Source organism: Sander lucioperca, chromosome 5 (genome assembly GCF_008315115.2).
Source record: "Sander lucioperca isolate FBNREF2018 chromosome 5, SLUC_FBN_1.2, whole genome shotgun sequence".
Lineage (NCBI taxonomy): Eukaryota > Metazoa > Chordata > Actinopteri > Perciformes > Percidae > Sander > Sander lucioperca.
In genome coordinates this window covers 24,095,260-24,110,364 of record NC_050177.1, presented here as the reverse complement: position 1 = coordinate 24,110,364, position 15,105 = coordinate 24,095,260, and the positions used below count along the sequence as shown (strand labels likewise).

At 39.8% G+C, this 15,105-nt stretch overlaps 1 protein-coding gene across 9 annotated transcripts in view; it reads right to left on the bottom strand.

Moving 5' to 3' along the window:
* Nucleotides 1-15,105, bottom strand: part of kiaa0753 (KIAA0753 ortholog) — a 31,716-nt gene that overhangs the window by 11,878 nt on the left and 4,733 nt on the right. The window contains exons 8-17 of one of the 9 annotated variants that reach the window (XM_036001490.1): nucleotides 14,219-14,412; nucleotides 11,785-11,789; nucleotides 8,003-8,119; nucleotides 7,166-7,318; nucleotides 6,521-6,610; nucleotides 5,064-5,151; nucleotides 4,759-4,830; nucleotides 4,423-4,593; nucleotides 4,156-4,237; nucleotides 3,798-3,918 (exon numbers count right to left, since the gene is read on the bottom strand). In XM_036001490.1, the coding sequence (XP_035857383.1) occupies nucleotides 3,798-3,918; nucleotides 4,156-4,237; nucleotides 4,423-4,593; nucleotides 4,759-4,830; nucleotides 5,064-5,151; nucleotides 6,521-6,610; nucleotides 7,166-7,318; nucleotides 8,003-8,119; nucleotides 11,785-11,789; nucleotides 14,219-14,412 (1,093 nt within the window). Of the gene's footprint in view, nucleotides 1-3,797; nucleotides 3,919-4,155; nucleotides 4,238-4,422; nucleotides 4,594-4,758; nucleotides 4,831-5,063; nucleotides 5,152-6,520; nucleotides 6,611-7,165; nucleotides 7,319-8,002; nucleotides 8,140-11,784; nucleotides 11,790-14,218; nucleotides 14,413-15,105 lie in introns of all 9 variants that reach the window. The other 8 variants (XM_031297586.2, XM_031297587.2, XM_036001491.1 and 5 more) reach the window with 8 other exon arrangements.

Here is a 15,105-nt window from a genome sequence, read left to right as displayed (position 1 = left end):
AAAAAAAGTCCCCGGTACCTGCTAACAGGTACTTTTTTTAGTACCTCCTCAGTCGAGGTTCCAAGCGAGCTGAGGCGACCCGAAAAGGTGACGTGAAAGAGACAGACGGGGGTGTCCTGAACAAACCCGCTATTTTTAAACAGTTTAGCCAGCTGTTTGTTTTTTTGCTGCCTCCAGCTTCTTTAGAAACTAAATGTGTCTTCTGGCAACAACACACCTTCCACGTTCTGTGTGTGTGTCGCGTTAGGTCACAGTAGTTTACTGCGGCGCTGCTTGTTTACAGTTCTGTGGAGGTTCCGGCAGAGCTTTCACCGTATCCTAACTACACACACACATGCTGGCTCCACGCACACACCAGCGCACAAGTATAAACATCAGGCCACTTTTACATAGGCTACACAGGCTACGGAGAAAGCTCTGCGTGGAGCCTCCACAGAACTGTAAAACAAACTCAAGTGGCCTGATGTTTATACTTGTGCGCTGGTGTGTGCATCGATGCGGCATAACGACCAGCCACGCTGAGGCGGTACTAAAATCTGCAATGAAAAACGGATGCACAGTGTGTCGAGTCGAGGCGAGCAGGTACCATGTAATGGAAAAACACCATAATGCAACTTGTTTCCTTAGGCTGCAGATGAAAACGAATGATCAAATCTCATGTTTCAATTATGAAAGACCACTGTGAAACTCAGATCCTGTTACTTCCTGGTAAAGACCTACACATTCTGGGGCGACCTCTGGGTTCGAATCTGACCAGGGGGTCTTTGCTGCGTGGCATTCCCTCTCTCCATCTCTCTCCCCCTTTCTTGTCTATCTGCATCTAAAAAAAATGCATAAAAAGCCCCAAAAATAATCTTTAAAAAGATCTACACAATATATCAACAACAGCTGAATTCAACACGCAGGCTGCAACAACTTCAGGTAAGGCTGGTTCTTTGTGTGTTTTTAATTTGGTATTGCTGGTTCAACAGGCTGTTTGGTTTTGTAATCAAAAATGTTCTTGATTCACTTGATCTCCTCGGGTATGCGAAGTAAAATGTAAATGGACAGCATTCATATAGCGCTTTTTCAGTCTCAACAACTTCTCAAAGCGCTTTAGGTACCATTCACCATTCCCACACATTCAGACACTGGTGGCCGAGACTGCCATACAAGGTGCCACCTGCTCAACAGATAAACATTCACACACATTCACACACCAATGGCGCAGCATCGGGAGCAATTCGTGGTTCAGTGTCTTGCCCAAGGACACTTCGTCATGAAGACTGCAGGGCCCAGGGATCGAACTACTGACCTTCCAATTGGTAGACTACTCCATCACCATGTGCCACCTGGGTCAATTTAGGGCCTAAAAATAAGCCCTCAACTCACAATTAGAACTTGAAATCTGGGTGCTGGATCCTTAATTAAGATAATAAAAAATGTAAAGACTAGGACAGCACTTCAATTCTAATTTTAATATTGCCACATGGACGTCGAAACACGAAACATCCATGTGGCAATATCATAAAGTCAAATTGGAGTGTTGTCCTAGTCTTTCCTTTTTCATTTTAGACCCTGCAACACTGCAGCAGGGGTCGCACGCTCATCTCCCTTACCGTTTACAAAGACACTTCTTGGCCCCAAAAGACCGCTCTAGATGTGCCAAATGACTCCCTACTTCCAACTGTATTACTTCTAAAGGTACTAAGCACTTTGAAAAAAGAGCTGCTGTCTCTCTACAAGTTTCTGTTTGCACCTCGTTGTAGATCATGAGAAAAAGTTATTCTGCTTGTAGTAGTGGTCACTAACTGCGACAAGTGTAACCTTTATTGGCAACTTTCCCAGTAAACTCTTGATATACAATTATATTGTACCAGCACAGAGAAGAAGATTAAATTTGGCTATGAAAACATGAATTAAATATGAAAATTAAGCCTTTTTTTTCCCCCACAGACAAAGGTACTTATTCAAGCAGCCGGCAAGTAAATACTAAATTGATCGGGTCTTCATGCAGAGAATAAGCGACTAATGTGGACAATGTATTAGAATCAATGGTTATTATTTTTCAAATGATAACGAGTACAATTACTGCTTGGTAGGCAATCTTGGAGCCACATATTTCATATACACAACCGTCATCAATACAAACAAAGTTCTGCTGTCATGTTGAGTGGGTTTTATTATTGCTTTAGAAATGTTGAGGAGCTCTAATGGAAAAGAGATACTGTGATGCCATGACGTGCGAGTCAGCAGACAGCAAAGCCACCCACTCCATGCTGCTGAATTTGTCTGTCACTCAGTGATTACTAAGGGACTATGTTGATCAATGTACCGACAGCAACCAATAGTCATTACTCTAACTATGGCCAAGAAATCTCAGATGTTGCTATTAAACTAACAGATTTGCTTTATAAAGAATACATATCAACCACTTCTTGTAAAAAGCAGACTGGTGCTGAAATGCTGAGCTGATTAATTATTGATGACAACTTTTGTTCTTTATTTGCAATTAATTTAGGTCAATTTGCAGAGATTTGTTATTTACTTTGACATTATTTCTAATGATCAAAGAAATCCTAATTACATTGACTGTGATTCAATGTGTTAAAAAAGAAAACATGAAAAGGTCCAGCCAGGGCAATGCTTTTTAAAACACAGTGTAATTTGGACTGAGGATAAAAGTGTTGTAGGCAGGTCTGTCTATATTTTATGCTCTAGAGAAATTAGGGAGATTCAGAACAAATGAGCTGGCAGTTCTCAAATGACTTTGTCCCTGTTAAAAAGCTGCAAGGCTGAATTCCTCTGAAAAAAATATAAGTAATGAAAAGACATTAAACCTTTTCAAAAAAACTAGACAGTACTTAGTTGACTTCCAAGCGCCAGTGTTGGCAAAAAATAGAGCTATTACTTGATGGATGTGTTACGAAGACAGAGTCTAAGATGAGTCACAGAGGGTAAAGTTTCCATTATGGGAACTGTAACTGAGGCACTTCAGATCTGACTGGCTTTAATTTGCTAATGTTGCTGCTTGAATTTGTTAGAAGCAGCATCCTGCTGGCTTGTCTGTGTCAATAACTTCCAGTCATACCACTCCCTTTTCTCCTCCTTCCAAGTTCCTCATTAATTTAAGCAGAACAGCAGCTGCAGCCAAAGCCCTGGGCAGTGGAGGGTCTCTCTGTGGAGTCTGCTGCCAGAGTCAGGAATAGACTCTGCCCTGGGTATGGTAGCCACCAAGTGAGTTTTTGCAGAATGAGTAAGGCCTCCCAGTGGGAGAGTGATTATAGGGCACCGACACATTGTGTGGAAAAAAACACTAACTGTGCATCGTTGGAAGAACATGAACCATTTTACTTTTTATCAAGTCTAGAGGCCTAATTAAACCAACAGTGAATGACTTTCTGTGGATGATGATGCTGTTGCTCTTAGTTTCGTAGCACAACAGGAAGTCCTAAACTGCAATTTGTTTTTCTCGTAAAAAGTGACATAGACTCTCCAAGTGATTGAAACCAAACATTTCAATATGTATATATCTTTTAATAATATCATATAATCATCACTATTGTGTTGGAGCCATGGTTACTTAAAATGGGGACACAGACCTTTAATTTTAGCTCAAAAGATTGGGAAGGAAGTTAAATAGGTCAAACCCTGATACTGCTCTCCAGTTAATATTATGTGAGCGCTCCAAAATGTCTCTACTGCCTCTATAAGATAAATAAAACAGCAAGGAGGGGAAGCCATCAGCAAAAGATGAGAGGTTGAAATTGTGTGTTAATCGAGTGTAAGAAAACGGGGTAAAGGACATAGAAACCCACCCAGTCTCCACAGGTTTCTCTAGGACAATATCAGCTGCAGAGCTCTGCCTCAGCACTGGCCTTGTGAGCCTAATTGGCTGAGGAGAGGCTGGCCTGGAGCCCGGAGCATGGCACTGGGGTCCTGGGAGAGAACAGAGAGGAAGGGGGTAGTGGTAGTGTGTGTTGAGAGGGATGAGGTGGAGCAGGGGACAGACACATAGACAGAACAAACCAAGCAGAGCATAAAGTCAGAATGACAAGTATTAACCTACCCTTGTCAGTTGTAGCGCTGTCGCCACCTACAGGAGACATCAGGCAAATCATTTCTCTAAATGCAGTTACAGGGGATAAACAAAAGTGGGTTTTTCTTTTTTTTTACCTGCTGCTTCTGGTCGGTCCCAGTGAAGAGGGTCTGAGTAGGTGATAGAAGCAAACCGTCTCCTCACTTCCTCCTGATCTCTCTGCTCAGACACAAACATATAAATGCATTCTAATAAACAAATTGTCCACCTGCCAATAGACAGTGCATCAGTAAACAACACCAGACCAAAGCTGGCACAAGAGCTCTCTATAAATGACAGCCTGATCACTGCTCCACGCTGACCTTCTGTTGGTGGGCCTTTCTGTACACTAGGGCAGCTCTCACCTGTATCTCCTCCATACGAAGCAGCATACTCTCCAGGGTGGGGGCCTGCAGCCTACACAGGGCCATGCCCTCCAACTGTCCCTCTGTCTCAGCAGCCCACGTCGCCCGTGCAGTGTCCTCCAACAGATCTTCCAATAGCGCCTCACTCAGCTGCTCAGCACTCTCTGCTGCCTATGGAGGACAACATCCACAAAAGAATATTGGGCCAAATTGTACAACTGTTCAGTTCATGTTGTTTAATCATGGCCATGATACCAAATTCAAACTGTATTCAATAGCAACACTATTTCTCCTCCTGCAAATTATTGTACAAAGAATAACAGCAATGCAGCTCACCCTCTCTGCAGCCTGTTCAGACAGCTGATTCCTCAGCGAGGAGCTGATCCTGTTCCTGGACTCACCAATCTGCTGAGGTAAACAGACAAAAACAAACTCACTTTTTAAGTCCATAAAAAAACAATACAGATACTTTTCACTCTACACTTTTACTGTAGTAAGTTAGAAGGTAAATACAAGCGCTATGTTTTCTTTTGACAAACAAGATGTATTGATTGTTTTCCTCTTCATATAAGGAGACATATAAAAGGAAGGAAAGTGAGATAAAATCTGGCACTACCCAGACAACAGATACGTCTTCTCACCTGTGCGTCATCCAGAAGGGGCTGAATTCTCTCCGTGGCCTTCTGCTCAGCTCTCTCAGCCCACTGAGTTGGCGAGACAACTTCTGACCTGTAAACCAAAACACACCCACACTGCACGCTGTCACAGAACAAGTTCTGTAACCAAAACACATTTCTGCATTTCATTTTTTTTTTTTTTTTTTTTTTTTTTAAGCCTGATGGGATCCTACACAAAATTGCCATATTTGTCAGGCCCTTCACATTTACTGTGGTTAAACAGGGTGAAAACTATCAAACTATCACTACTCTGCATAGAAGCAAACCGTGTGAACACTGCAGTAAATGTACCCTGTTTTTTTTCCACTGTAGAAGCCAATGAATATATTCACAAAGCCTGACACGCTTCTTACAACTAATCCAGCTAAGATTAGTTCTGGGCATAATAACTCGGAAGAGATTCATTTGATGAAGGTGACATGATCATTACATAAAAGAAATAATCTGTAATTGTGAAGGGGTCTATTGTGCAATACCTATCACCTGTTAACAAGTGACAGGTTTTGTGTAATACCTGTCATTTGTTAACAGGGGGATCAGGTGGAGCAACTGCCTCCTGGCCCAAAACACAATAAGATATGATGGCTCTCTGATTTCAGCTCTTTGCCATGAAGTGAACTGGAATATTTTTACTCCTTAACAAAAGCTCAGTCTCATAATAAATGTTTTACAAACCTGTAAAATTTAGGGGCATGCAAACATTACACAAATTGTTTATTCGGCCATTAGTATACAGCTTTTTCTTATGATATATTGATAATGGTATGTCATATTTAATGTAGAGTGTGTGGGTGTTTTGGGTCCATGAAATAATTGTATCAAGCACTTTGTGCTACATTTTTATGTATGAAAAGTGCTATATAAAGTCTGATTGATTGATATAGTACTGCCTTGGGTTGGCAGTAATCCAAACAGGACACAGAACACATCTCAGCATGTGTTATAATTATTTTACAGTATGTAATGTATATTGTATAGTGATTGATTGATTGATAGGGGCCCCTGAAGAAAGCTCTACCTCCCTTCTGCCAATATTACTATGACCCTGTCCCTGATGAAGTGTCATGGGGAGTTTACATTGAAAATGGGGACCCACTCATAGAAAAATAGCTTGATGGTGCTACTTGAGGTCAAAAAATCCACCCTTAAGATCAATTTAATTTGTCTTATTAGCCAGGGATTTGGGGAATTGTTTTATTTTAAAGTCAGATGTCTTAATTGTCTACATATTTTTCTGTGTAGTTTGGTATTTCTTGTCATAATTTTAATGTAGGTTATAATTTGGGTACAGATAGGATCAACAAAGTATCAGTTTTCCAGCTGGATCAATACCCAACAACTGAAACAACATTATGACCTTCAACTTTCATCCCCTCAGATCCTTTAAGCCTGCTAAATCTGTAATTATATTTCTTGTGTACCTTAATGTCTGAATGCGTTCAGCCTCTTCTTTACTCAGCTGTTTGAGCTCCTTCAGTCTCTGCATCATCATCTTATCCAACCAAGCTTTCCTGTACCAAGCCAATAATCATCAAATGAAGCAAAATGCAAGCTCAATTAAGGATTTCACACAAATACTTTATAATCCTCATCTCTGAAATCAGTCTGCCTGCCCCTGATTAATTGGAAAGCACAATTGTAGTATTTAAGATTTGATTAAACAGAGACATATGTGGAACACTCAATCAATGAGGTGCTTATAAGCACTGAAAACAGGCCAACTATTAATCAGCCATAAAGAGAAATGGCCTCAATCTAGCATGCACCTAGATTCATTTATTGGAAAGAATTAATTTTGAATAAGAATCAGAGTATTGCCTTTGGCGCTCAGCAAGTGGGGTCTGACACAGAGGTTAGAAATAACTTACTGAATGAGTCATTCAAATTCCATTTATTTTGCTGTTTCCTCTCGCTGGGACAGACAATCTGATTTATGTATGTATGCATATGTAAAGAATAAATAACAAAACCCCCAAAATGACTAATTTGAGGAACTACAACATTTCACGCTGAAATATCTGATAAATAGAAGGGAAATATCTGGAAATAATTTGAAGGATATTTACCTTAATGCTTCATTCTGAGCTTGTTTCTTCTTTTCTGAGCTCAAGGCCGGCTCTGCTACCAAACCACCGGCCACCGTCTGCTTTGGAGGGCTGGGCGAGGGCTTCACGGGAGAGAAAAGACATCGAGGCTCTGGTCTTCTCCTTGGAGGGGATCTGTTGAGATAATAGCAGAGGGATGAAAGAATAACAAATACAGACAGATAGAAGGAATATGGAGATGAAAAACAGGGAAAGGGAAAGAGAACAAGCTATTTTACATAAAGAACCTGCAACATATCTAAAAATAGGGGTCTCCCATACATACATTTTTCAATTTCCATTTTTTTTTTTCAAATATGACCTGTCTAACATCTTTGTTACCTGAGAGAACAGACATGCTTGGGAATTTTTTTAAGCTATACCTTTACCGTTTCTTATCTTATAACCTTGGTATGAATGACAGTTGAAATATGAATATGCCTTGGCTGATGGTATGATGTATTTTACAATACAAATTATGTTTCTGATAAAGCCTGCTCACGTCCACCTTCTGGCAAAAAATTAACAATTTATTAGACAGGTCTCCGCTGGCACTTGTTCCTTCCTTCTTTTTTTCTAAATGTTATTTTTTCAAGAGCACAGTTATTCACAATGCATTAATGAGCATAATGGATGAAAACTGTTATCTTGACATAAGAGTTTCTGACATTACGGTACATAGCAGACATAACAGTATAACCTTAGTTATGTAACGACTTCAATCATCCAGTGTGCACTGAGAGCAAAAATATTAGTGAACAATAGATGATTTAAATGAAAGAAAGTGTCATCAGCTGTACAGAGAGATGAAAGGCTCACCGCTGTAGAGGAGGAGAGTGAGGCGATGTAGGTATCCAGGGCACCGAGCACTCTTTTTGGGGCAGCTGCTTCACTCGGAGCTGAGAGGAGACTGTAGGCTGCTGGAAACCTGCCTCTGACTCTGCCATCTGATTACGCTACGACAAGAAATATAAATTATACATTTAGATTGTTTACATGATCCTGACATTGTTTAAATCTTTGAAGTGACCGCGGGCACACCTTTTCACAGTGGATGTTAATTAAAATTGAATATAATAAGAAGCATTTCCTGTGTATTAGAACTAGGGCTGTCAGCATTAACGCGTTAATCGCGATGCGATTCATTTTTTTTTTTTTTTTTTTTTTTTTTTAAAATCGCATTTATTTTGCACTTCACTCGGCTTTGCGTCATGCCTAACAGGCTACTATTTTGACCCTTTGCAGCACCGTTACTTCTCATCAAGCTGCCACTTCCTCCTAACACATCCTGCTGCTGCAGGCTGCAGCATGATGGAGAAACACAGCAGCAATAACTCTGAATGGAGCTTTTTATTTTCCAAAACTCCCAGACGGCTCGTAGACAAGTCGAAAGCCATATGCACATTGTGTAAAGCCGAATTAAAATATCACCGAAGCACGTCAAGCTTGAGCTACCACCTACGGAGCTAAGCATAGTAGTACAGTTAACGTGATGCTACCCGCTAGCTCATGAAAGCATTACTTCACTCACATCATAAAAACACTCTCCACTTCAGGAATCTATCACTCACTCACTCATAGTTTACATCATTCATATCACAGTCATTCAGTGCATACAGGTTTGCTTTGATAATAACCACTGTTTGGTCAGGCGTGTAAATGTACTATAGTGTATGCATGAAATAATTTTGTTTGGAAGAGTGTTCCAAAGGCTCGCTGCTTTATAAGAGAACGATTGTTGACCATATGTGGTTCTACGTCTTGGAACGCTGCACTCTCCTCTGACTGTCGACCGTGTGGCTCTAGAAATTCTCTCCGAATTTAGTGTGACAAATTTTCTCAAAGGGGGAGCAGCGATGTTATGAATAATTTTAAATAGAGCAGAAATTTGATTATATTTAATAAGGTTTTCAAAACTCAAAATGTTATATTTACTTTGTACTTTACAATGATGGTACTGACGAGGCTTTTTATCATGAATTTTTATGGCCCTTTTATATAATGATTCAAGTGATTTTAACGATGTTTTACATGCCTGAGACCAACTAGACATGCAGAAGATGTGGAACAATCATAGTATTGAGGTATATATTTGAGGCTTCTGTAGTTAATGAATTTCTAATATGTTTATAGTTCATCAAATTGAATTTCAATGTATTACCAGTTTTTTTTATGTGACTTTTAAAACCAAGGTTCGAATCAAGTACTAGACCTAAATATTTTGTTTCATTTACATTCTTAATTTTTTGTCCATTTACTTGAATTTCTTGAGTTAGTTGTAATTTACGTTTATTTGAAAAAAACATTGAGACCGTTTTATCAACGTTTAAGGTCAGACAGGACGTCTGCAACCATTCTGCAACTTTTTGCATCTCTTTTGATAATTTGTCAGTAACCTCCAGCTCGTTTTCCCCAAAAGTGAAGATCACCGTATCATCAGCGTACATGATTACGTCAACGTCCGAACACACTCTAGGGAGGTCATTTATATAGATGCTAAAAAGCAAGGGTCCCAAAATAGACCCTTGCGGCACTCCCATCGAGGTGGCTCTAAACGCAGATTGGATGTTATTCACTTGTACACACTAATGTCGGTTGCTCAAATAACATCTTATCCAGTTTTGAGTGTGCTCAGAGAGACTATATTGATTTAATTTACTGTAGAGTATCTGGTGATTGACAGTATACTGTCAATCTCAGTATACAGATCAAGGAATACTGCTCCCACCACTCTTCCCTGATCCACATATGCCCTGATAGTTTCCAGGAGGTAACAACAGGCAAAGTCTGTTGAGTATTTACGTCTGAAACCAAATTGCATTGGATTTAAGAGAGATTGTGAGTTAAAGTGGGTGGTAAGTTCCGCCACCGTCTTCTCGAGCACTTTTGACGCAGCTGGGAGGATGCTTATTGGACGATAATTGTTCATGTCTTGTTTGTTTCCAGACTTAAATATAGGGGTGACAATTGCAGGTTTTAGGGCTGCTGGAAAAATACCCTCACTAATCGATTGATTGATCATGGTTGTCAACGGATCAGAGAAGATGTCCTTATATTGTTTAAGAAAAGAAGTATCAAGTCCATAAATATCTTTTGCTTTGCTGCTGTTTAACACAGTATTTTTTTTTTCAACTTTAGTTTTAGTTATTAAGCTAAGATTAAAATCAGATTTGTCACTGATTATGAGAGGGGGATGAGCAATTTGAAAATTCTGAGCCAGTTTTTGGACAATGTTTAAAAAATATTCATTAAAATTTTTTGCTATTGCAAAAGAGTTATCAATAATTTTTCCATTAATATTGAGATGAATATTCTCACATTTTGACTTTTCTTTTCCAATCAATTTATCAATAGTTTTCAATATTATTCTACTATTACCTTGTGCATTTCTAATGATTTCAAGAAAAAAACTGGCTTTGGCCTTTCTAAGCTCAGCTGTAACTTTATTTCTTTGACTTGTAAAGACAAATCGATCCGTTGTTAATCCTGATTTTAGAAATTTTTTTAGCGCCACATCTCGCTTTTTTCATCATATCCCAAATAATTTTGTTGAACCATGGCAAATTTTGTTTTGCATGTCGCTTTCTTTGCTTATTTTTTGTATATTTGGTTAAGATGTCATTTACAGCCAACATAAGATCATGACAGCCTTGTTCACAAGATTTTTTCTCAAAGATGTCTGCCCACTTTGTTTGTTTTAAATCTTTTGCAACCAGTTGTAAATCTTTCTTTGGAATGAATGTGATACACATTTTACTATTCATTGAAATTTCGTTCTTGCACCTTGTTTTTATCAATTTTCTAGCTACTAGGGTTAAATTGTGATCAGACATGCCTGTAATTAGATTATAAGTTTTAATTATTCTCTTGGGTTTATTTGTCAATATTAAATCTATTAAGGTTTGAGAAGGTCTTATTATACGAGTTGGTTTACTTAATAGTTGTGTCATTTGAAAATATTTTGTTATTTCTTTAAGTTTGTTTCTACATGATTTCTCAAACCAATTTAAATTAAAGTCACCTAAAAGAATGACTTCTTTTCCATCACATTGTTTAAGTAAGTTACCAAGAGAAATAAAGAAATCATTAGTAGCTTTAGGAGGTCGATAAATTGCTAATACACAGAAAGTCATTTGAGGAGATAAAGTAATAGTAGTCCCCACACACTCCAAGTTACAATCACTGATGTCCAGTTGTTTACTTTGGATGTGATCTTTTACATAAATCAGCACACCGCCGCCTTTACCCTTGTTTCTGTCGCGTCTATACAAGGTGTATCCCGACACTTTCACTGTAGAAGAGGGAGTAGTAGGAGTTAACCAAGTTTCCGTTAAGCAAAGATAATCAAGATTTGAGTCCGTTAACAAATGTTCGATCTGCTCAGTCTTTCGGCAATGCTGCGGATGTTTAAATGTCCTCCGAAAATGCCCTTCGACTTTATTTTCGGGTTCCAAAGCACGCTCGCGTGATTCACAGTCTGAAACGGTTTCATTTGCTGCTGTTTAAGTAAGGCGGCAGTATTTGCAGTTGCTGCTGGCTTAGCGTGGATCACTGATGTTAATATTTTCTCAAGGATGAACTTTTTTTTTTTTTTTTTTTATTTTATCTTTATTTAACCAGGAAGAGACTCATTGAGATTAAAAATCTCTTTTTCAAGAGTGTCCTAGCCAAGATAGGCAGCAGTACAACCACATATACAGTACATCTAAACAGAAAATATGCAAAAACACCGAAAACATAAAACAACTGACACAGCAAATCTTTCAAAGTCAACCACACTCCTAAACACATCAGTCAAAACATCTGCAGCCAGATGTGGCTGCCTCCAAGTCAATCAACATCCTCTTAAAAGCGACCAATGAGACTAGCTCAGTAAGTTTCATTACTAAGTTTCAACTTAGGAGCAGAGTTTGTCAGGGGGTTACCTCGTTTTCCCACGCTGGAGCCTTGGATATGGGTTAGCGACGTTTCCACCCCATGAATGGGAACAGCTGATTTTAGAGCGTCCACACGATCTTGATAATCCAAAGGCCCGGGGTTTAGATGAATATCCCCACATAGAGGCAGAACCGTGCAGAGAAAGACAGAATATCCTCGAGTCCGACTTGCTGGTACCGTCCCTCTGGAGCAGCGCCGCTCACGCAGCACGCTACGAGTATATGCTCGCCCGTCATTTAAAACGTTTGAGTATATGGTGTATTGGCACCATGAAGCAAGTGGCATTGGCACGACTATGTCTGCGAACGCCGTGGCCTGCAACAAAGTATGGCGTTCGCGTTCACGAGATCCCCACAGTTGTGTCAGTAGGAGAAACAACACATACAGAGTTACCCAGAGATGTAATGAGTTCTCTGTTTTAGTGTGTTTGATGCGTGAGTTCCAAGATGCAGAAATTCCATTTGCAAAAAACTCATCTGGTGGTTTCCCAGTTTGTTTTAGCAACTAACTGCAGACCTGTCAGCATCGTAGAGGACTCGGGTCTTAAAGACGTACTACGGTTGCCGTGTTCTGACCCGTCTCATTGCCGTCGAGGGGGACAGTAGTCTCACCACACACAGCCTGTATGACACGGAGGAAGCAGCCACACTGGAACTGCTGCAAGGTGCTCCAAACGCTGTCTCATTAACCGCTGATCACTGGACGTCAGTGAGTAATCAACATTATTTAGGAGTTACTAAACACTATATTGACTCTGGTAAGGATAGGGATTTTTAGTTTTTTAGTTAGGTACTTGGAGGAATTGTGCAATAATGACAGATTCACACATTTTTCTTTTGTTTACAGTAGGGTTGTCAACGAATATTCTAAATTTGAATATATATTCGAATAGTTTTTAAAAAACGAATTTTGAAGGTGAAAATTAATATTCAAATTAAAAAAAAAAAAAAAAGAAATGTGGAAAAAAACGCTTGCGGTAGCAGAGGCTGTCTGGCTGTCTGCTTTGCGAGTGGGCGCGCTAGCGCCTGATCGGGTTCAGGGACAGGTCACAGGAGTCCCACTGTCTGGCACAGCCTCACTGCTGAAAGTTGACTTGTCTTGCATGGAAGATGGCAGAAAGTGCAGAGCCCAACTCGACCGCATCAGAGAAAGCGATTTTAACCCCCCAAAATCTAAAAAGCCATGTCTGGAAGTACTTTGGATTTTGGTCGGTAGGAGGTAAAATAGTTGAGCCGCGAGATAAAGTTGTATGCAAGAGATATGCATGAATAAAGGTTAAATGCACTGCTTCCACTGGTTAGATTATTTACCGTTTCATGTCAAGGAAAAGCTCCATGTTTACCACAGCACAGCTCGCTCGGAGCGTCACTGAATGAAGCCTGCTATATTTGGGACAATAGTCGCGACCTTAAATTGCTTGCACAAAACTCTTGATCAGCACTCAAAATGTGTTTATTGTTGTTCATTTTAAACCGTTATGCGCACAGCCGCACACTGGCAGAGAGCGTGAGGGCGAGAGAGAGAAATTGCTCGAGAGAGCGAGCGAGCGTGAGGTCTGCGGTCTCGGCCATCATTCGATTTACTTGTTTTTGTGTAGGTAATACGTTGTCAAATATGTTTAAACTTAAATAGACTACCTATACAAGTAGTTATGTCTCTTTGTAGTAATTTGTCCTGTTATTGAAGTAATGCGCGTCATTGACAAAATGCGCATGCGCAACCAGATGTTCGAATAGTTCGAATATTATGTGTTTTTTTAGAGGGAATATTCGAACGTCATTTTTGAGCAATTTTGACAGCCCTAGTTTACAGTAAATAAATAATTACAAATCTTAAAATCAAGTTCATAAAGTAACTTTCTTTGCATTCATTTGATTCCCAATCAAGATACACTGGTAATAATTGCTTTCGATTGTTAATATGTACTTAAAAACTGTTCTGAAATGCAAAATAATAGAATTTTAATCATGTGATAATATATGCAATTAATTATAGAAATTCAGCGATTAATTGCGATTAAAAAAAATTAATCGTTTGACAGCCCTAGTTAGAACATATTTAAGTCAGTATTAAGCATTGTAGAAGCCAAGCCAACACCTTCATTATAATGTCAGCCCTGCTTCTCTCAGATTGTAGAGCCCCTCCTTTTCTGCCGGTGGTCTGAGGTGGTGCCTGCAGCTCTCTGAGCTCTCGCTGGGCCAGGCTCTCCAGGCCAGCCCTGAGCACCTCTCTCCTGTTCAGAAGCTGGTGAGAAGTAGTTTTGGGCTTCTGTGAGGTCATCCTCCTACCTGCTGACACATATGCGAAACTTAACATTTGGCTTGTTTTAATCTTAAAGCTATAGTGCGTCGCCCCCATGAGGAATTCTAAGTGATGACAACAACTGTCGTTGCATCCACATGATGCAAGCCTTCTGTGATCACACACCACCCCTCCTCCATGCCATTGCTAGTAGCCAAGGAGGACACGGAGGATTAAAAAAACATGATGGACTCTCACTCAAGTTTCTGCGTGCGAAGAAAGAAGTCACTGGACGCCACAATCTTCTGAAGATAGGCATACTGAGAAATCCAGAGAGAGATGTGTGGAGCTGATAATCTTAATTAGCTTTGTAGCAACTCATTTGGCAATGGCTTGAATGTAACGGACGTTCAATAATATAAAGAAGTTACGCACTAAAGCTTTAACTTATTGAATGTAAATAGAAATTAAGGAATAGCTACAGCTCTTCAGCACTTTTAAACATAAGTAAATCAGTTTGGGACCTGGGGGCCAAAGGCAAGATGCAACACAACAAAATGCCTCCAATTTGACAATTAGCTAACACTCTTGACAACCATCTCTTTCAAAGGATGCCTCTCAGCCCAATAGGAGCCAGCAGGAGTTCATAAGATTAAGCAACAGGGGACCGACGGCCAGAGCTCTGCACTTTAGTTCCTGTTTTTCCCTTTCTATCACTTCTTCATGGCTCCTAATTAATTTTC